The sequence below is a fragment of the Mirounga angustirostris genome, unplaced genomic scaffold, assembly GCF_029215605.1.
Source record: "Mirounga angustirostris isolate CCGP_5_RB_7025 unplaced genomic scaffold, mMirAng1.0.hap1 SCAF_3, whole genome shotgun sequence".
Lineage (NCBI taxonomy): Eukaryota > Metazoa > Chordata > Mammalia > Carnivora > Phocidae > Mirounga > Mirounga angustirostris.
Window position 1 is genome coordinate 151,340,068 of NW_026991711.1, and position 22,691 is coordinate 151,362,758.

General features: G+C 39.7%; 1 protein-coding gene across 1 annotated transcript in view; it reads left to right on the forward strand.

The window, feature by feature from the left end:
- The first annotated feature begins 46 nt into the window (after positions 1–46).
- ANKAR (ankyrin and armadillo repeat containing) overlaps positions 47–22,691 on the forward strand; it is a 74,845-nt gene continuing 52,200 nt past the window's right edge. The window contains exons 1-5 of the mRNA XM_045868364.3: positions 47–3,204; positions 4,821–5,454; positions 12,969–13,406; positions 21,235–21,398; positions 22,039–22,142. Of these exons, the coding sequence (XP_045724320.1) occupies positions 4,854–5,454; positions 12,969–13,406; positions 21,235–21,398; positions 22,039–22,142 (1,307 nt within the window). The 5' untranslated portion in view covers positions 47–3,204; positions 4,821–4,853. The remainder of the gene's footprint in view (positions 3,205–4,820; positions 5,455–12,968; positions 13,407–21,234; positions 21,399–22,038; positions 22,143–22,691) is intronic.

The following is a 22,691-nucleotide window of genomic DNA, read 5'->3' on the forward strand; positions in this document are numbered from 1 at the left end:
TATAACCAATTTAGTCAAATTAACCCTGGAGAAAAAGAGATAATACTTGAAAGAACAATTTGGATGTTTGAAGCTGTGATACTAACATTACTTTGAGCTCTTACATGGTAATGTCCCACCACCAACACTAAAAGAAGAAAGCAGGTTTTACCGACCCTTCTCTTGGTAGCTACACGCAGAAATAACTCAGTTTCTTGTTGTTAGGAGCCTGGCTGAAACAGGGCTGTTTGACAGATGAGAGAACTACAGTTTAGAGAAGCTAAACAGTTTGCTTGAGGTTCACACTCCTGAGCAACACTTGTTACTTCTGTTACATCTCTTTAGGCAGCTAATTTTCCCACTCAGAGCTTCTGATGATTTTAAGCGTCCTCCTGTCCCCAAAATCTCTAGCCTCTCTCCTTGCCTCATTCTCAGCTCATGACCTGGGCTTTTCACAGAGAATCAGTCATCAGGACAAGAAATGCCTACACTTTCCAACACCAGAACTTCTTTTTTTTTGTTTGTTTTTTTAAGATTTTATTTATTTATTTGACAGACACAGCGAAAGGGGGAACACAAGCAGGGGGAGTGGGAGAGGGAAAAGCAGGCTTCCCGCCGAGCTGGGAGCCCTACGTGGGCCTCTATCCCAGGACCCTGGGATCATGCCCTGAGCCAAAGGCAGACGTAATGACTTGAGCCACCCAGGCACCCTCCAACAACTGTCAAAAGGCTGTGTCTCCACCTGTTCTCTGTATCCCAACCCTTCTTGCCTTATAGGAATCTTACATTCCTCTCTCCTGTATCTTCAGCCTCTTTGTAGGATCCTTCCTATCATCATTTAGTATTCTGGTCTAACCAATTTAGAATGCACATACCTGGTTCTTTATCTTCCTCTGCTTATCATCTCTTGCCTCCCATCCACACTCACCCTCTGCACCTTTATGTCTCAACTCCACTCTGGCCTGACATCCACCCACATTAGTCAGCTGTGACAACCATACCAAGGTCACTGGGGTCTATCCCCAATTAGGACTGACACCCTTTCTGGACATGGACATACTTTGATTCTTTTATTTATTTATTTTTATTTTTTATTTTTTTTAAAGATTTATTTATTTGACAGAGATACAGTGAGAGGGAACACAAGCAGGGGGTAGTGGGAGAGGGAGAAGCAGGCTTCCCGCTGAGCAGGGAGTCGGATGCAGTGCTCCATCCCAGGACCCGGGATCATGACCTGAGCCGAAGGCAGACGATTAACGCCTGAGCCACCCAGGCGCCCCATACTTTGATTCTTTTAATCTTGATGGGAAAGCAGTTTTAGGATACTGACAAACAGAAATCTGTCAGAGACTTTCACATGCTCTGAATTTATCCTCTGGGAAATGTAATGTTCAAACCATATTTAGATACTAACTTTAATAGCTTTCATCCTTTTACCTGAGGGCAGACAACTTCAAGTATCTATGTGGTCCCAAACACCAAATTGACATTCCTCCTATCAGGAATAAACTAAGAGGTTTGCCTAGCAGCCTAGATTTGAATATAATAACTTTTATAGTGACAATATAGTTCAATACTAAAAACATCCATCATTTATATAGTGATGATTATGTGGCAGGTGCTACTTTATGAGCTTTGCATGTATTAATCCAACTGAACTTCTGTAGGGAATTTCCAGGTCATCTGCTCCAGCATTTTGTTTTGTCCCCAGAGAGCCTAATTCTTTAGAACCTTCTTACTACTTAATTCCATAAACCCTGGGATGAAGTTCTGTGTTAGTCCTTAAAATAATTTTCCCAAGATTTGAGACACTTAAATCATCTGGTACTGAGCAAAAAACATGTCAGTAGAAGAATCTATATAGATTGTTCATAAGTGCAAACATGCAAATCTGTTAAAGAAGCAGTGACGTTTTTACATCCCTGCCCTGGAACAGCAATCATAATTTTTTTTTTTTTAAGATTTTATTTATTTATTTGAGAGAGAGAATGAGAGAGAGTATGAGAGGGAAGAGGGTCAGAGGGAGAAGCAGACTCCCCGCCGAGCAGGGACCCTAACCACTTTCTTTTTTAAACACCACCCACATTCAATGTTGCCACCTCATTATTTCTCAGATCCATCCACAGCCCTGCATCTCCACTGCCACACACTCTAGCCTGTACCTAGCATCTACGGCCACCAACCTAGCCCAAACCTTTAGAATAAAACTCAAAATCATTAACTCAGCAACCTGGGTGATTAGGCCCTCACCTGCCTCTATGGCCTAATTTTGTGCCCACCGTCTTTCTAGTTCTTTAGGCAAGGTTTTGTTTGGTTTCTCAAAAAATTCAACTTTCTTCTCAACTGGATTCTTCATCACCTGTTGTTGCCCATCCCTGGAAAGCTATTTCTCCAGCTCTGCTTGGATAGCCCTTTGTCATCTTCCAGGCTCAGTTTAAAATATCACTTCCTCCGGGCAGCCTTTCCCAGCCCCTGGTCTCCGTTTGATTTCTTTCGTGTGCTGTCATTACATCTCATATTTATCACCCTGTTTAAATATAATTGTATGACTATCTGTGTAACTATAAGCCCCTTGAGCTAATGTGTCTGTCCTGTTCTCCAGGGTCTCCACGTTCCGGGACATGGTGCTTGGCTCATAATAAGCGTTCGATAAATATTTGCTGAGTGGAAGAATAATGATGCAGGTGGGATTCCAAGTCAGGAACATGGCGCCTTCACCTCTGCCACTCTGGATTTGCGTTTTCCTAGAGGAAAATCGTGAAAGTGAAAAGTGATGGGGAAGCACAGCGCTCAGAGCATGAGGCGGGATTGAGGGGAGGGGAGGGGAGGGGCTGGGACACGTGTCGGAAAATTCAGCAGGGCCAAGCGAGCGCCACGCCGGCCGAAGCACTGCCCGCGGACGCACAGGGGCGCCCCCTTGCGGCGCGGCCGAGCTGTCCTCGCCCGAGGACCAAGGGCTTCCGCGCGCGCGGGTTCCGGCCAGAGGCGGAGGGCTCCCAGGAGGGCCGCGCCATCGCGCGGGGCGAGCGGGCCTTCCCGGCGGTCGCTGCAGGAGAGTCCCTCTCAGATCCTACCTGCAGAGGCTCCCCCTTGACCTTGCCCACCAGGGCCTCCTGAAGGTGAGAAGCCATTCAGGGCGACGGCTGTCCCCGGCTGCCACGAATATTCTGGGGACCAGAGTGGACGCAGCTTCCTTCTCCTGGACAAGAAAACAATCATTCCAAAGTAGGTTTCTTCCCTTCCCTGTCCTTTCCCCTCTTTCGTGTCCATGTGGGCGTAGGTCTTGGACCAGACCCGGGTTGGTTCCGATTCTTTAGGTGTGAAACCATAGGCACGTTCTGTAACCTTCCTAGTCTCCATCTCTGCGTCTACACAGCGGGGATACCAAGTCCTACCTCGAAGAGTTGGCTTCTTCAAGCGTCCTGTCCGAACTAGCAGCATCAGCATCACCTCTAACTTTTCTGAAATGCAAATTACCCAGCTCACCCCAACGGACTGAATCAGAAACTCTTAAGCAGGGTCCATCAATGTTTTAACAAGCTCTAGGCGGTTTCGATGCAGGGCAAATGTTAAGAATCACTGTATGAGAGGCGCCAATTAAATGAAATAAGTAAAATATTATGTATAAAGAGCTGGGCAAATAGTAGACGCCCAAAAAATAGTGGTTATGATCATTTTTATTCCAAGAACAGCAAGGTATTTAGTTACATAGAAACAGAAAGTTAAATAGGCTCTTCTTGTTCCTTTTCTTTTAAGCAGGTCTTTATTTTCTTGCTTTAAAAAAACTAAAAACAAAATAAACATATACAAAAAGGCTTCTCCAACAAAAAAGAATAGGTATGCAACAGTACCTTCTCTATAAACATTTCTTTTTGACATACTTCTTAGTATCTTTTGACTTTTGAAAAGCAGAACATGATTAATGTTTAAAGATTTCACTTTTTAAATTGTTTTAATTCAAATCTCAACTTTCTTATGGTGTAATTAGTTTAAGACTGAAAATCGTAATAGAACTGCCATACAATCCAGCAATTCCACGTCTGGGATTTTACCTGAAGAAAATGAAAACATTAACTCAAAAAGATATGCACCTCCATCTTCATTGCAGCATTATTTACAATAGTTTAGATATGGAAACAACCTAAGCATCCATCAACAGATGAATGGACAAAGAAAATGTGGTTAAATGTATACAATGGAATATTCAGCCATAAACAAGAATGAAATCTTGCTATTTGCAACTACACGGATGGAACTTTAGGGCATTATGCTACATGAAATAAGACAGACAAATACTGTATGATCTCACTTATATGTAGAGTTAAAACACACACACACACACACACAAGCTCATAAATACAGGGAACAGATTGGTGGTGGCCAGAGGAGGGGGTTGGGGGGTTGGAGAAGCTGGAAGGGAGTCAAAAGTACAAACCTCCAGGTATAAAATAAGTAAGTCATGGGGATGTAATGTATGGCATGGCAACTATAGTTAGTAATACTGCACTGCATTTTGAAAAGTTTCTGAGAGAGCAAATCTTAAAAGTAGGTATCACAAAAAAACAATTTCATAACTATGTATGGTGATGATGTTAGCTAGACTTATTGTGATCATTTCAAAATATATACAAATATTTAATCATTGTGTTGTAGACCTCAAACTAATGTTTATGACAATTACACCTCAATTGTTAAAAATGTTATTAAAAAAAGATTGAAAACTGTCATGGTTGACCATGAAACAACCTAATACAGATAAAGCTACAGATTTATTTGAGAAATCCAGCTTCATTACCATGACAAATTTCATTGCCTGTCTTTTCCTTTATGGTTTATTGCAGAAACTTCAGAAAGGCCACCTACAATAGTAAGAAATGTTAAGATTACCCAAAAAAGGATTACCTAGACTTGATCAAGTTCAAGATGAAGAAACCTACCTGGAAAACTTAGCAGTACAGAGAAATGCTTCCGCTTTTTTTGAAAAATATGACCGGAGTGAAGTACAAGAGTTGCTAACTACTGCCCTAGTCAGCTGGTTGTCTGCCAAAGATGACGTCCGCTCTCAACTGGACCTCCCATGTGGAATTATGACTCAAATGAATAATGTAGGTTTCTCCACTGCCATCCTGCTGACTCCTGTGGACCCTACTGCCCTCTTAGACTATAGAGAAGTCCATCAAATCATAAGGGAGTTGGCTGTTGGAATTTATTGCTTAAATCAAATTCCCTCAATCAGTTTAGAAGCTAACTATGATCAGAGTTCTTCTTGTCAGTTACCACCAGCTTATTATGATACCAGAATTGGGCAAATTCTGATCAATATTGACTACATGCTGAAAGCACTGTGGCATGGAATATACATGCCCAAAGAGAAACGCGCCAGATTCTCTGAATTGTGGCGTACTATCATGGACATTGATCCAGATGGAAAGCCTCAAACATATAAAGATATTTTTGCAGAGTTTAGTTCTGCAGGTAAGAGAATCTAACATGCTTTATTTTTATTGGAAGCCATCTTTTTATTTAAAAGTAATTTATCTTTGTCTCAGTTGGAGTTTTCAGTTTATACTCCTTGTCTTACAGAGCCTAAGTAGGAAAATCAGTAATAGAGCCAAGAGTAGAATTCGAGTGCACTGAGAAAAATCTCCAAACTTGGAAACGAAATGACTGCCAGGTTGGCTAGTCATCTACACTGCCATTTTTATAAACCTCAAAAATGAATGATAGGAGAATTGAAGTTAAGAATAGATGTGCATCAGCAATCTAAGCTTTGGTATTTTAGTAGCATTTGGTTTAATAAGTATTTGTTCTTGGTTCACCTAACTTTTAAGTTCCTTCCTTCTTAGGGCCATATTTCTCTAAAGCCTGTATATTCACAACAGATACCACTAAATCCTGGTGAATCTCCCCAATATATGTAAATGTTTTATTGAGCTATTAAAAAAAAAAAATCCCCTAAGTTCCTTTGTAGTAAGCCAAGTGGAATGGGGAGTGAATTGGGAAATGAGTGGTTCAGTGTTCCCAACTGCTTTCATTGATTAAATATATCTAATCATTTTCTAAATAGATTTCACAGTTTGTGGGCACAGGCTTGAAAATAAGTCTCAATTCTGGTAAAAAAATGTGTTAGAATTTCACTTGAGGGAGCACAGCAATAGATTTTACATAGATTTTAATCTCGCCTGAAACTAAAAAAGGATGACCGTTTGTCCTTCGGGAATGAAATGTCACTCAGACGTTTCCTTTCTTGGCTATTCTGAGAACAGATCTGTTGATTTGTGTATTGCATGTAAATTGGCTGCACTTTAAGGGGGTTGATATTCAATATATAGTATTTTCAATTTTTATTCAGTTTTTTATACATAATCTTAATAAGTTTCTGCATAACCTCACTAAAGATGAAAAGGATTAATATTCTCCCCTAATTAGCCAGATTTCCCTTGGCTAAATAGAACTAATAACAGAACCTCTTAATGGTAGATCAGGTGGAAATGAACCACTTTTTATCTGAATTGTACATGTAACTGGAGAGAAAATTACCTGAAAACAACTTTAGTTTGTCAATGTAAGTCTGGTTACTAAAGCAAATACCTTGAAAACAAAATCAGTAGTTTCTTAGCTTCTCAATAAGATGTGGAAGAATTGTGATCTTTTGAATATTTAATACAGTTAATATGGTAAGGTAGTTTCATGGAGTTGTTTCATTGTTTTCTTATTTTTTTCCTTCTCTGTCATTGATAGCTAAGTCAAAAATTATACACACACATACAAAATGCACATATATGTGTTCATAAAGGGCTCTAGTTTGATTTATTCATTTTACAAATTTTCACTGAGTTTTTTTTTTAGCTAAGACACAAAAATAAGCCTGATGTTAAGAACAAGTTAGCAAAAAAAAAAAAAAGTTAGCAGTAAGCTTACATAAAAGCTCCATGAAAAAAAGCCCCTTACCTGCCTTGTTTATCTGTGTATGTTTTGTGCCTAAGACAGTCCCTGACACGAAGTAGGCACCAACTAATATTTGTTAAATTGAGTTAAATTAATTGAATTGAATTACACCCCTCTCTTTTTTAAAGATTTATGTATTTATTTGAGAGAGAAGAAGCATGAGCCTGGGGTGGGGGGCGAGGCAGAGGGAGAAGCAGACTCCCCACTGAACGTGGAGCCTGATGTGCCAGCTCCATCCCACGACCCTGAGGTCATGACTTGAGCTGAAATCAAGAGGCGGCTGCTTATCCAACTGAGCCACTCAGGCGCCCCCGAATGACACCCCTTGAGGGGATTTCTACCATTACCAGTTGCTCAGGTTGGAAATTAAGTCTACCAGGGTTGTTCCAAAGGGATTTAATAATTGTGAACTGAGGGAGCAGCTCCTCAGCAAACATGTCCAGTCAGGGTGATGTTTAGGTACAATGGCTACAATTGGGCAGTTATTCCCGACCACCACCTTCAGTAATACACATCACCGAACACTCCTGAATCTTGGTTAGGACCTGAACCACAGAAGTGAGTGTTTGCTACCTATACTATTTACTGTATCTGCGGCTGGACTGCTGTGACGTTCAAGTACCTGAGAATAAGATTTGCTTGATGACAGTCAGCAGCCTGATGCACTTGCTTTGGGTTGGGTTTTCAGATATGTTGCCTTAGTGTACCAGCAAGCAGTACAGTCTCTTGAAGACAGTACTTCTGTGTCTCAAGGGTAGTTTAGATAGCTAATAGCTCTCATTTCCATGCAGGGTAATCAACTTCTGTTGAGAACAGGCCCCGAGTGTGGTGAGTATAAGGCAGAAATTCTCCTCTGGGAGAGAATTACTCAATCTGTGATGTCAATGGAGTAAAAGCTAATGCTACCTGGCTAAGTGCAGAGTACCATAGGATTGGAGGGTCAGTAGCTTCTAAAAGATTATAGCTGGAACTGGAACTAACAAATCCCTTCTTGTGGTTCAGGTCTTTGAGGTGATAAGGTTGAAGAAATGCAAAGTATTGCCAGTAATATCTAGTGAATTCCATTCATTTCTGTGTTCCCTTGACAGTTCCCTCTTAAAGGACACTAACATTTTGGCATTATGTAGATGCATTATTGAAGAGAATATGGCACAGCCAAAGTCTTAAAAACATGTTAGTGTTTGCCCAGAAGTACTATCATTACTGGTAGTTTAGGACCTCCAAGGCTAGCTCAGGTAATATAAATAAAATATAGCTAAATTAAGATGTCCTTTTGGTAGATGATGACTAGAAGTTGTCAAGTGATCCATTGGCTGATCATTGGAAGACAGCAGGAAACATTGCACAAGCCAGATGATGTCTCTCTTTAATCAAATTGGCCAAAATGTATCTGGAAAACTAAGCTGCATGGTTTGCCCTTCCTGACCGAGATGATGCTCCATGGAGATTAAGGATCAGCAGGAATTGATAGTGGTTTCCAATGATGTTTGAGACTTGAAAATCCTGACAAAAATTGGGTTTGCTTTTCTTCCCTTTTTACAAAGATTACTTGGAACCATCATTCCCACTTGGTATTTGTCAAGCCAGGCAAAGGCCAGAGTTGAGAGATTTGACTGGTAAGGAAACAACATGCCCTTTTTAGATTCAGATAATTTTTCCCCAGTTACATGTACAATTCAGATAAAAGTGGTTCATTTCCACCTGATTTACCACTAAATATGCTTCAATGGTATAGTGCAAACAATAGTGAATGGCCAAGCAGAACACACACAAGACATGTATTGGCGAAACTCATAGAAGCAGGAACAGGTATTGGTTCCCCATCATGTACCACATTCGAAGCATCACTGTGAAATCTTGCAGGGCCAAGTGTCAGACTTGGGGACAGGAACCCAGACTCAGGCTGTGAGGCTTTTATGCTGCATGATCAAGGAAACACCAGGTCAGAGGCCAGATACAAGAGCAATGTGTATTAGCCTAGGTTACCCCCAAATTAGAGCCTGAAATGAGGGCTAAAGTCAGGATAGTTTATGGGAAATGACTCCAAGGAACAGAAGTGAGGGACAGGAAAAGTGAATAGAAAAGGAGGGAACATCAATCCAAGGATGCGCTGCTGAGTTTTCACCCCTTGGGCCATGGAGGTCCATTTTGTAGGGACTCTCTGAGGAGTCCCATAGAATACATTTCAGAGTTGTCAGCCCAAGGGATAGAAGAGGGCAGTATGTATTCCCTGGCTCCTCTTCTCTATTGGTCAGTGCCCTCACACTCTAGATTTGTTCATGCATCAGAATGACTGGATGGGTTCCATCAAAAGTCTAACACAGCAGTGGTAGGGAAGTCCCAGGGCAAAAATAAGAACCATGTGGTGCATCAGAAGCAAAGCACATTCAGGTTATGTCTTTGTGAAGCTGGTCAATGCAACAACAGCTGGAGTGAAAAATACAGTCTAGGAGGAAGTGAGGTAAAGAACAAAAGGTGTCTGATATACAGTGTGACTCATGGAAACTTGGCTCCAGCCCTATCCTCCTCAGTGTTTGAGGTAGAGAAGGAATACCACTCCTCCACTGACTTGATCAGAGAACTGGGATCCAAGCCTTGTAGCTATATGATGACAAGCTAACAGCAATAATTTCTAGATCATCACTCATATTTGGAGAAATGGCACTGCCATGACTGGGAGACTGGGTTCAAGCCTTGCAACTGACTATGTCATTGCCTTAAACATTGTGCTAATGTGGATGTCCAAGGAACTTTGCAGGAAGCCAACTCTTTTTCTAGGAGGGCAGACAGCTAAGAATCAGTCTGGCCATGTTAAACTTTCTTTACCTCTCCGATTTGCAATTTATAAAACGACCAACGAACACCACTTTTTTAAAAAACAGTAGCAACAGCTGTAAAGAACAGAGCACACCAAAATCTAGTCATATTATACAGTTTTCTGTAGGGGATTTTATTTTATTTATTTATTTATTTATTTTAAGATTTTATTTATTTGACCAAGAGAGACACAGCGAGAGAAGGAACACAGCAGGGGGAGTGGGAGAGGGAGAAGCAGGCTTCCTGGGGAGCAGGGAGCTCGATGCGGGGCTCGATCCCAGGACCCTGGGATCATAACCTGAGCCGAAGGCAGATGCTTAACGACTGAGCCACCCAGGTGCCCCATGTAGGGGATTTTAATTATGGAGGGTTTCTTGATCTGAGTAATTCTTGGATTCTTTGATTTATTACATTAGGTTTGTGGGATGAGGGGAAAGAAGGAAAACATATTCTAGTGATAGAAAAATGTGGAGGGGATGATTTTTAGTTAAAATACATACATATATATCTATATCTATCTATCATCTCTCTATCTATAAAATTCACAACTGGTAAAGTGAAATGGTTTTTGTTGTTTTTCTTCATGCCTCTGTTCATTCCCTGTCCTTTATCTGTAATTGGCTTCTCCCTGTCACTTCACCTCACTCTTCCACATTCTTCCCCAGGTTATTACTACTCATTTCTCAAGACTTGATTCAGATACAGCCTCCTCTCTTCTATGCACACTGTATCATTTTTGTATTGAAATTACTGATTTCATCTGTCTCCTTTATTAGCCCTTAAGCTCTTCCTCAAGAGCACAGAAAAGTAGGTCTTTTTCTTCTTTAAATTCCTCAGCACCTCATACTGTGCTTGGCACAATGTAAACTTTCAATACATGTGGAAATTAAGCAATTAATAACAAAGTGTGAGAGAAAAGGAATTGAAGGAGACTCTAGAGTTTCTAGTTTGAGGAACTGATAGAAAAATAGCATTAACCATGAAAGAAAGAAAGATTTGGGGGAGAGGAAGGATGAATTTAGTTTAGGAGTGTTTCTGTGACCTTCAGATAAAGACATGTATTAGGCATTGAGAAAGAATCGAGTTCAGGAGCAAAAGCAGGGCAGGAGATAAGACTAAAAGAAATTAACATAGAGGTTAAAACAATGGAGTCTTGTGTTTCCTCTTCTTCATCCTCCAAATTTAGTTATATCCAGTTTTTTTTTTATTAAATCCTTTCTCGTTTTTTTACTTTATTATGACTTTGTACATATGATTTGCATTACGTGTTGGGATCACATTTCCTTTCTTTAATAACTTTATTTTGGGAGACATGAACTGTGTCATTTAAAAAAATTAGCTAAGTTTTCCAATTCCATTTCCAACTCCTCTCAGTAAAGTCAAATATCAGGTGGTGCAGCAATTCCATTTTTTCCCTTAGAGATGTCTCTCTCCACACCTTCAGTCTCCTCTTTCTATCTAAACTGGCTGATTCTTTTCTAGGCACTTTCGGTTATGGCTTTCCAAAATCCTTTCCCCCATTCTCAGCCCTCCGCCACTCTGCCCCGCCCCGCTGCCTCCTCCACCCCTCGCTTCCCCTTCCCTCCCCTCCCTTCCCGCCTTTCCTCCTCCCCCTCCTCTTCTTCCCCTTCTCGTCTCCGCCCAAATTCAAGTCCCTGTTGTTTCACCTGAGAGGTTCTCCTCACCTATGTGGAGATGCTCGCAGTTTGTTCTCATTTAGGAGTGCGGCAGGAACAGGGCTTGCTCACTGGTACACTGCACTGTAGTGGGATCAGAAAGAAACCTTGTCCTTTCGCTGGGGAGCCTCTCCCTAAATGCTCTATCTGTAAGTCTTAACTCTTTGATCGATCTGTTTCCTGCAGTCTCCTGCCTGGTGGAGGGCAAGTCCTGGGCGAGAGGAGGGGAAGGGACTTTGGAGCTCTCTTCAGCGCGCAGACTCTCACTGTTCCCGGTTTTCAGCTCAGCTGCTCAAACCTTTTAGAGAAGAAGGAGGTGTTGTGCTATCTGGGGAAGGCGATCTGGGGGTTTCACTGCACCTTAATCAGACTTTGAACCAATCTTTTCTGCTCCTCCCCCTCCTTTTTTTTTTTTTTTTTTGTAATTCTAACGCTAGGACCTGTCCTCCGAGGTTCCACGTGCTTCCAATTTCTAAGCCTCCTCCCCCTCCCCCTCCTCCCCCTGTTGGAGTGGGGGAGGGGGGTTAATTCTAACACTAGGACCTGTCGGTCAGAGAGGTTCCACGTCCTTCCAATTTCCTGCCTTTCTATGGTGAGAAGAATTGACTTGCTGCCTATTGGCTCCAGCCACCTCAGGCTCCAAAGTTTTAGAGATGTCAGCAAATACTATGGCTTATGTTCAGATTCTTTTAGAAATACTTTAATACTTTTCAGAAATACTTTAATTTCTTAATTTAACTTGTGCAAAAGGGAAGTGAATCATAGTGACCATTTAAAAATCCAAGTGTATTCTGGCTTTTATTGTTTTTTTTTTTTAGATAGATTTGAGGAAGGACAAAAAGGAAAAAGAAAGGGAGGCACATTGATCTATCATTCGCACTTTTAAGGCACATATGTTACAGACTCCACATTTTCTATCAATACATATTTTATGATTCTATGCAGTTTTCTCAAGCTTAGATTAAGGGTAACATAAGTGTAACTGTCCTTAAAAAGACAATTTGACAACAAGGAAGTCCTTAATTTCATCATAAATAGGAAGAAAATGTAACAGGAAATCTGTCACTTAGAGTAAAATCAAGTTTTAATTCTTATTTATTTCATCACGATTAGTTAGCAGGAAAGTTCTCTATTGTATATGTTTAGCTTCTGATATCAGCAAAAACAAGAAATGTGTAACAGAAGGCTTGAAAAAGCAAATTATACTTTTAGCCAAGTGAAAAACTGAATCCCTGCTTAAAGGGAGATCACATTTTCTTGTTCTTCCATAGTTACCCTGATTAAATATGGGACTTACATGTGTTTCTTGCCTCCAAAGAGAATGGAAATCTATTCTAATTCTACAAGCTTTCATCTTCCTTTACTCTGCATGGTTACCACTCATCCGCGTGCTTTTCATCTTTAACAAATTTTTTGGCATCTCATTATCCCTTTATTGTCACTTTAGTAGGATTTCAAGATGAAACCCGGTGTTCAATCTCCTCTATTTATACAGAAGCCAAGTATGATGTTTTCACTATCTACATTTTTTTTTCTTTTACTGTTAAGGTCTGATTGATATTACGAAGGATCCAGACTTTAATGGAATCTATGATGAAGACATGAATGAAGATCCAACATATAACCCCAATGGCCCTGAAGAAAAAGCTGTTTTTATGAAATATGCTGAAAACATCATGCTAAAATTAACATTCAGTACCACACAAGTTCAACAGCATGAAAATGTTTTTATATTTGAAACAGCCTATTGGCTCACGAATGCTATAAAATGTAATCAAGATCATCTTGATATTTGTACCTACCAGAGACTACAGCAAAGATTATATCTCCAGAAAAAGATTATTCAAAAACACTTTGAGAAGAAAAAAGAAATCAGAAGAGGGATAGGATACCTAAAGTTAATATGTTTTCTGACTCCCTTTCTACTGAGTTTAAAAAAGAAGATGAAAGTTCCATATTTAAGTAGTCTGCTTCCACCTTTTTCAGGTAAGTGTTTCAACAAAAATCAAATATAAAATAATTATATATATGTAATTTGTATTTATTTATTTTATTTTTTATTAACATATAATGTATGATTTCTTTCAGGGGTACAGGTCTGTGATTCATCAGTCTTACACAATTCACAGCGCTCACCATAGCACATACCCTCCCCAGTGCCCATCACCCAGCCACCCTATCCCTCCCACCCCCCTCCACTCCAGCAACCCTCAGTTTGTTTCCTGAGATGAAGATTCTCTTATGGTTTGTCTCCCTCTCTGGTTTCATCTTGTTTCATTTTTCCCTCCCTTCCCATATGATCCACTGTCTTGTTTCTCAAATTCCTCATATCGGTGAGATCGTATGCTAATTGTTTTTCTCTGATTGACTTATTTCGCTTAGCATAACACCCTCTAGTTCCAACCACATTGTTGCAAATGGCAAGGTTTCATTTTTTGATGGATGCATAATATTCCATTCTATATATATATATACCACTTCTTCTTTATCCATTCATCTGTTGATGGACATCGTGGCTCTTTCCATAGTTTGGCTATTGTGGACATTGCTGCTATAAACATCGGGGTGCACGTGCCCCTTCGGATCACTACATTTAAATCTTTGGGGTAAATATCCAGTAGTGCAATTGCTGGGTTGTAGGGTAGCTATATTTTCAATTTTCTGAGGAACCTCCATACTGTTTTTCCAGAGTGGCTGCACCAGCTTGCATTCCCACCAACAGCGTAGGAGGGTTCCCATTTCTCTGCATCCTCGCCAACATCTGTTGCTTCCTGACTTGTTAATTTTAGCCATTCTGACTGGTGTGAGGTGGTATCTCATTGAGGTTTTGATTTGGATTTCCCTGATGCTGAGTGATGTTGAGCACTTTTACATGTGTCTGTTGGCCATTTGGATGTCTTCTTTGGAAAAATGTCTGTTCATGTCTTCTGCCCATTTGTTGATTGGATTCTTTGTTCTTTGGGTGTTGAGTTGGATAAGTTCTTTATAGATTTGGATACTGGCCCTTTATCTGATCTGTCATTTGCAAATCTCTTCTCCCATTCTGTCAGTTGTCTTTTGGTTTGTTGACTGTTTCCTTTGCTGTGCAAAAGCTTTTTATCTTGGGATGCCTGGGTGGCTCAGTCGGTTAAGCGTCTGCCTTCAGCTCAGGTCATGATCCCAGGGTCCTGGGATCGAGTCCCGCATCGGGCTCCCTGCTCCGCGGGGAGCCTGTTTCTCCCTCTGCCTCTGCCTCTCTCTCTCTCTATCTCTCATGAATAAATAAATAAAATCTTTAAAAAAAAAAAAAAAAGCTTTTTATCTTGGTGAAGTCCCAATAATTCATCTTTGCCCTTGTGTCCCTTGCCTTTGGCGATGTTTCTAGGAAGAAGTTGCTGCAGCTGAGGTCGAAGAGGTTGCTGCCTGTGTTCTCTAGGATTTTGATGGATTCCTGTCTCACATTTAGGTTTTTCAACCATTTTGAGTCTGTTTTTGTATGTGGTGTAAGGAAAGGGTCCAGTTTCATTCTTCTGCATGTGGCTGTCCAATTTTCCCAACACCATTTGTTGAAGAGACTGTCTTTTTTCCATTGGACATTCTTTCCTGCTTTGTCGAAGATTATTTGACCATAGAGTTGAGGGTCCATTTCTAGGCTCTCTCTTCTGTTCCATTGATCTATGTGTCTGTTTTTGTGCCAGTACCATACTGTCTTGATGATTACAGCTTTGTAATAGAGCTTGAAGTCCGGAATTGTGATGCCGCCAGTTTTGCTTTGCTTTTTCAACATTCCTGTGCCTATTCGGGTTTTTTTCTGGTTCCACACAAATTTTATGGATTATTTGTTCCATTTCTTTGAAAAAAGTTGATGGTATTTTGATAGGGATTGCATTAAATGTGTAGATTGCTCTAGGTAGCATAGACATTTTCACAATATTTGTTCTTCCAATCCATGAGCATGGAACGTTTTTCCATTTCTTTGTGTCTTCCTCAGTTTCTTTCATGAGTATTTTATAGTTTTCTGAGTACAGATTCTTTGCCAATTGGTTAGATTTATTCCTAAGTATCTTATGGTTTTGGGTGCAATTGTAAATGAGATTGACTCCTTAATTTCTCTTTCTTCTGTCTTGTTGTTGGTGTATAGAAATGCAACTGATTTCTGTGCATTGATTTTATATCCTGCCACTTTACTGAATTCCTGTATGAGTTCTAGCAGTTTTGGGGTGGAGTCTTTTGGGTTTTCCATATAAAGTATCATATCATTTGCAAAGAGTGAGAGTTTGACTTGTTCTTTGCTGATTCAGATGTCTTTTATTTCTTTTTGTTGTCTGATTACTGTGGCTAGGACTTCTAGTACTATGTTGAATAGCAGTGGTGATAGTGGACATCCCTGCCGTGTTCCTGACCTTATGGGAAAAGCTCTCAGTTTTTCCCCATTGAGAATGATATTTGCTGTGGGTTTTTCATAAGTGGCTTTTATAATATTGAGGTTTGTACCCTCTATCCCTACATTGTGAATAGTTTTTATTATTATTATTATGTTAATCACCATACATTGCATCATTAGTTTTTGATGTAATGTTCCATGATTCATTGTTTGTGTATAACACCCAGTGCTCCATGCAGAATGTGCCCTCTTTAATACCCATCACCGGGCTAACCCATTCTCCAACGCCCTCCCCTCTAGAACCCTCAGTTTGTTTTTCAGAGTCCATCGTCTCTCATGGTTCGTCTCCCCCTCCGATTTCCCCACCTTCATTCTTCCCCTCCTGCTATCTTCTTCTTCTTCTTTTTTTTTTTAACATATAATGTATTATTTGTTTCAGAGGTACAGATCTGTGATTCGACAGTCTTGCACAATTCACAGCGCTCACCATAGCACATACCCTCCCCAATGTCTATCACCCAGCCACCCCATCCCTCCCAGCCCCCACCACTCCAGCAACCCTCAGTTTGTTTCCTGAGATTAAGAATTCCTCATATCAGTAAGGTCATATGATACATGTCTTTCTCTGATTGACATTTCGCTCAGCATAACACCCTCCAGTTCCATCCACGTCGCTGCAAATGGCAAGATTTCATTCGTTTTGATGGCTGCATAATATTCCATTGTATATATATATACCACATCTTCTTTATCCATTCATCTGTTGATGGACATCGTGGCTCTTTCCATAGTTTGGCTATTGTGGACATTGCTGCTATAAACATTGGGGTGCATGTACCCCTTTGGATCCCTACGTTTGTATCTTTGGGGTAAATACCCAGGAATGCAATTGCTGGATCGTGTGGTAGGTCTATTTTCAACTTTTTGAGGAACCTCCATACTGTTTTCTAGAATGGCTGCACCAGCTTGCATTCCCACCAACAGCCTACACTGTGAATAGTTTTAATCAAGAAAGGATGCTGTACTTTGTCAAATGCTTTTTCTGCATATGGTTCTTGTTCTTTCTTTTATTAATGTATTGTATCACATTGATTGATCTGTGGATGTTGAACCAACCTTGCAGCCCAGGAATAAATCCCACTTGGTTGTGGTGAATAATCCTTTTAATGTACTGTTGGATCCTATTGGCTAGTATTTTGGTGAGATATTTTGCATCCATGTTCATCAGGGACATTGGTCTGTAATTCTCCTTTTTGATAGAGTCTTTGTCTGGTTTTGGGATCAAGGTAATGCTGACCTCTTAAAATGAGTTTGGAAGTTTTCCTTCCATTTCTACTTTATGGAGCAGTTTCAGAAGGATAGGTATTAATTCTTCTTTAAATGTTTGGTAGGGGGCCCCTGGGTGGCTCAGTCGTTAAGCATCTGCCTTTGGCTCAGGTCATGATCCCGGGGTCCTGGGATTGAGCCCCACATCAGGTTCCCTGCTCACGGGAAGCCTGCTTCACCCTCTCCTACTCCCCCTCCTTGTGTTCCCTCTCTTGCTGTGTCTCTCTCTGTCAAATAAATAAACAAAATCTTTAAAAATAAATAAATAAATGTTTGATAGAATTCCCCTGGGAAGCCATCTGGCCCTGGGCTCTTGTATGTTGGGAGATTTTTGGTTACTGCTTCAGTTTCCTTACTGGTTATGGATCTGTTCAGGTTTTCTATTTCTTCCTGGTTCAGTTTTGGTAGTTTATACGTCTCTAGGAATGCATCCATTTCTTCCAGATTGTCTAATTTGCTGGCATATAGTTGCTCATCATATGTTCTTATAATTGTTTGTACGTCTTTGGTGTTGGTTGGGATCTCTCCTCTTTCATTCATGATTTTATTTATTTGGGTCCTTTCTCTTTTCTTTTTGATAAATCTGGCCAGGGATCTATCAATCTTATTAATTCTTTCAGAGAACCAGCTCCTAGTTTCGTTGATCTGCTCTACTGTTCTTTTGGTTTCTATTTCATTGATTTCTGCTCTGATCTTTATTATTTCTCTTCTCCTGCTGGGTTTAGGCTTTATTTGCTTTTCGTTCTCCAGCTCCTTTAGGTGTAGGGTTAGGTTATGTATTTGAGACCTTTCTTGTTTCTTGAGAAAGGCTTATAGTGCTATACACTTTCCTCTTAGGACCACCTTTGCTGTGTCCCAAAGATTTTGAACAGTTGTGTTTTTATTTTCATTTGTTTCCATGAATTTTTTTAATTCTTCTTTAATTTCCTGATTGACCCATTCATTCTTTAGTAGGATGCTCTTTAGCCTCCATGTATTTGAGTTCTTTACAACTTTCCTCTTGTGATTGAGTTCTAGTTTCAAAGCACTGTGGTCCGAAATATGCAGGGAATGAGCCCAAACTTTTGGAGACTAGAACAAAGCCATACACTAGATTAAGGTATATTTTGATCTGTTAGAAGAAACTGTATCCCAAGATTTTAAAGAAAGAAAAACTCACATATATACAAAAAAATAAGGTTAAATACAATGAAGGGATAGAATATGACTGTAAAAATGAAAATTAAAAAAGATTTTAGGGAGCCTGGGTGGCTCAGTTGTTAAGCGTCTGCCTTTGGCTCAGGTCATGATCCCAGGGTCCTGGGATCGAGTCCCATATTGGTCTCCCTGCTCAGTGGGAAGCCTGTTTCTCCCTCTCCCATTCACCCTGCTTGTGTTCCCTCTCTCGCTGTCTCTCTCTATCAAATAAATAAATAAAGTCTTTAAAAAAAAAAAGATTTTAAAAAAGGAATTGATAAGATGTTGGTTGAAAAAGAAAAGAAGAAAAATTTTTAAAAAATAGAAAAAGTAAAAATAAAGAAAATTTTAAAAATTAACTTTGAAAGACTAAAGAATCATGGGGGGAAAGCCATGAATTCTATGTGCTATATTCCCCTAGCACTGGAGTTCTGCCGTTCTCATTGATTGGTAAACTTGGTCTTGGCTGGATGTTCTTGCTGATTTTCTGTGGGAGGGGCCTCTTGCTGTGGTTCCCAAATGTCTTTGCCGGAGGCAGAATTGCCCCGCCCTTGCCAGGGCCAGGCTAAGTCATCTGCTCGGGTTTTTTCTTGGGAGCTTTTGTCCCCTGCAAGCTTTCTGCACAGATTTGGAGGACAAGAATGAAAATGGTGGCCTCCCAATTTCCACCCAGAGGAGCCAAGAACTCGGGACCCCACTCCTCAGTGAGCCCCCAGAGAAAAGCAGTCCTGTCTCCCCATTCTCTGGCTGCACTCCGTGCTCACCTGGCCTATGACCAAGCATTTCTATCTCTGGTGCATGACCCCGTGTGGAGTCTCCAAACCCAGCAGAGCCCTGTGGTGCACTCCTGTGCCACCCCTCCCGGGGGAGGAAGGGGAGTCTCCCCGGATCTGCCGCTTGTTGGGTCCCTGCTGGAAGAGCAGTGGCCTGACTGTGCCGCGGATCACAATTTATGGCAACCCCAAGCTGAGAGCCCGCGCCTCAGCTCCGTCTCTGCAGCCAGCTTCCCCACTCTGATACCTGGGAGCTCTGCTGCACTCAGGCACCCCTGGTCTTTCTGTGACCCAAGGGTCCCAAGACCACACTGTCCCAGCAAGGGTTCCACCCCCCGCTTAGCCACTGGAGCAATGTCCCTCAGTGGACCCGACTTCTAAAAGTTCCGATTTTGTGCTCCACTGCTCTATCACTTGCCAGAAGCAGCTGATGGAGGCTCCCTCCCCGCCAAGGTCTATCTTCCTGAATATCGCTTCAGATTCACTTCTCCGCACGTCCTACTTTTCAGAAAGTGGTCAGTTTTCTGTTCATAGAATTGCTATTCTTTTCTTCAATCTCCTGTTGAGTTTGTAGGTGTTCAGAATGGTTTGATAACTATCTAGCTGCATTCCTGGGGCCAGACGAAATTTAGGTCTCCTACTTCTCTGCCATCTTTGGATAAATCTAAATTTATATTTAAATTCAATTTTGCTTGTAGTAGGTGAGTCCAGGAATATAACCTTGTTGTAGCCTGTTATGAAACAAAACAAAACAAAACAAAATTTAATGTCTCCAAGGTAGTTAAAAATATTTCCTATATGTACATAGTACTTGGTATATGTTTATACCAATTATAAGGGCTATTAGAAGACTTAAAACAAATTTTGAGAAAAATAAGGAAATATGCCATGCTCATGATGGGACATATGATACACTATGAATGTATCATATCTGACCTATAAACCTATAAATTCAGTGAACTTCTACACAAAATCCCTATCGTGTTTTTAATGAAGTTTATAAATTGATTCTGAAATTAATATGGAGCAGTAAAGGATCATGAATGGTGTTAAATTTCTGAAAAAGAAATGAAAATATATTTCAAAACTTTACTAGTGTGTTAGCACTGTTTACACAAATAAACCAATGTAAAAGAATAGAGAGCTGAAATAGGACCATACTTACATGGAATTTGACAGGCATGTAGTGCAAACTATTCCCTGCACCCAGATTAGCACACAACTTATATATTTTCATTGGTGCCCAAACGTGTAGGCTTATTATGATGGGCTTTCTATTTAGGTGGCAAATTTTCAGTAGAAATTTTCAAATCATTTAATGAAAATTTGTATCATAAGCATTCAAACGGTGAAAATTATTACACTTATCTGTGAACTACTTAAAAATGGGCTCATGACCATTCTTATCCTCGGGTGGAGGTAAGAGGGCAGGTGTATGGAACTAAGAGGCCCTTCATTAAAGAGAATGTTAGCTATATCTGTAATGTTTTATTACTTAGATTATTGGAAGCAAATATGACTAAATGTTAATGGTTCCAGGTGGTGATATTAGGGTGTTATATTATTCCTTGTACTTTTCTGTACCTTTTACATTTCTCAAAATACGTTATATGCTTTACATTGATGAAACCATATTCTGCTAAGAAGTCAAAATATTGGACAAACCTAATCATTACTGGAGTTTTAGAAAATTATTTTTCTAAAATAAATGTTATATGTATGGTTTTATTACTTTCCAAAAAAGTGAGCTGGTTATTTTTGTCAGTGAGAGATACCCACCTATTTCTTTTTAATGTCTTTTTTTTGCCTGAACCAGCTCAGTTTAAGTTTTTGTTTATTTAGCCCAAGATTCTCTGAGGCATAGTTTCAAATATTTTCTAACAAGGGGGGTAAGATATTAGTCTTGAACTCACACATAGAAATCAATAAGTAGAATAATGGTTTGACTATTCCCTTGAAATGTCTATACAATGAAACTAAAATGTATGCTATAAATATATTTTCATGTTTAAAATATATACTAAGGCCATGATTTTAGAGACTGTAATTGCCAAGATTTTCTTTAATGTGGATTTTTTTTCGCTGGGTTTACGTAAATAAGAATCTAGATCTTCAAAGTATGATTGTGTGTGTGTTGTTTTCACTTTTAAATTAAAGTTTGTTTTCATTTTTGGAGATGACAAGGTCAAGACAGAGCGAGAATTGCCTCCATTTATTTATGGACGAGATTTTAAATGCCAGCATTTTCACTACAAAGAGGATCAATATTTTCATGTTCATGGAGGAATTGAATTTGATATCAGCACACCTTCAATTGAGAATGCTTTGGAAGATTTTAAGGTTTAAATTATTATTGTTTCTGAAATGGTTTGTCATTTCACAACTCTTTTATCTTATTCTCCATCCAGAAAGAGTCTCTGTTGGTATGGGCACTAGGCCAGTCTCCAAGTGATTATCTTCCTAACTCACTAATCTTTTCGTACATTATGTAACATACATGAATTAAGTGCAACTATATCAGAGGTATGTTAGGTGTCAGAGATGAAATGACAAATAAGCTAGGTACAACTATCCTTACAGAATTTATAGACCTCTAATGGACCATATGTGCCCTAAAATAGTTAATCAAAGAGTGTAGTAGAAATCCTTCAACATTCACTGCTTAGTCTTCCATTTTTCTTGAAGATTAGTATTAGAAAAGAGATCCTCTAGAGTTTAAGAACAATAATTTAATCTAGAATTTAATATAAACATAACGTTTGAATTATCATTGCTTTCCTACCTTCTTTACACTGTTTTTCTTTTGTATTTTTTCCTCACTCCTGAAGTAGGAATTGGATACATGTGGTTATCATTAGGGTCTGGTGGGATATTATATTAAAAATATATCATTTGCAAGTATAAAATTTCATCTAAAAGAAGCCATAATTGTTTAGACTTGTTTAAAGATATGTTTTTAGTAACATAACTCATATTTTAGAACAATTTAGAAAAAATACGGGATTGTGCTGCTGATGCATTTGTAGAAGATTCAGGATACAAAGAACATTACTCAATACCAGTCATGGAACTTAATGGAAAAAGGTAAGGAACTTTCAGTAATTATTCACAGTAGCCACAACTTGTTGAAAGTTAGGAGAAAACAAGGAAAGTGTCAAAATGCAAAGGTTAACTTAATACCTCAGCAGAGAGATCCTAGAACAATAACCCCCATGAATAAAATACAGACTCAACAAAATATTAAATAGTGTATTTATTTCTTCATGCTCTTTGGTACATTCTGTATAATAATCCTTATAGATGGTGATTAGTTCTTATAACTATCACTGTGATTACACGGGGATGGAGGTGAAGATCAAATCCTGTGGACCTACTGAAAAGCAGTGGACTCAGCACAAAGCCCTGTAGTTCCATAAAGAATATGATTTAAAATCCTCTTTCTCTGCTGGGTCTTGTTATGCCTGTCATCTTTTGAAGCTGGATGTTTCTCTAAGTTTTGCTAGGGTCTTTTATGAATTATGTTCTTGGATCTTCATATCTTGGACACTGAAGTTTGGAAATATGGAAAGTAGAGCTAGGGGCATTATTATTAGATGGTAGAGACTTGAGATTTAAAAGTATATAGGAGAGGTT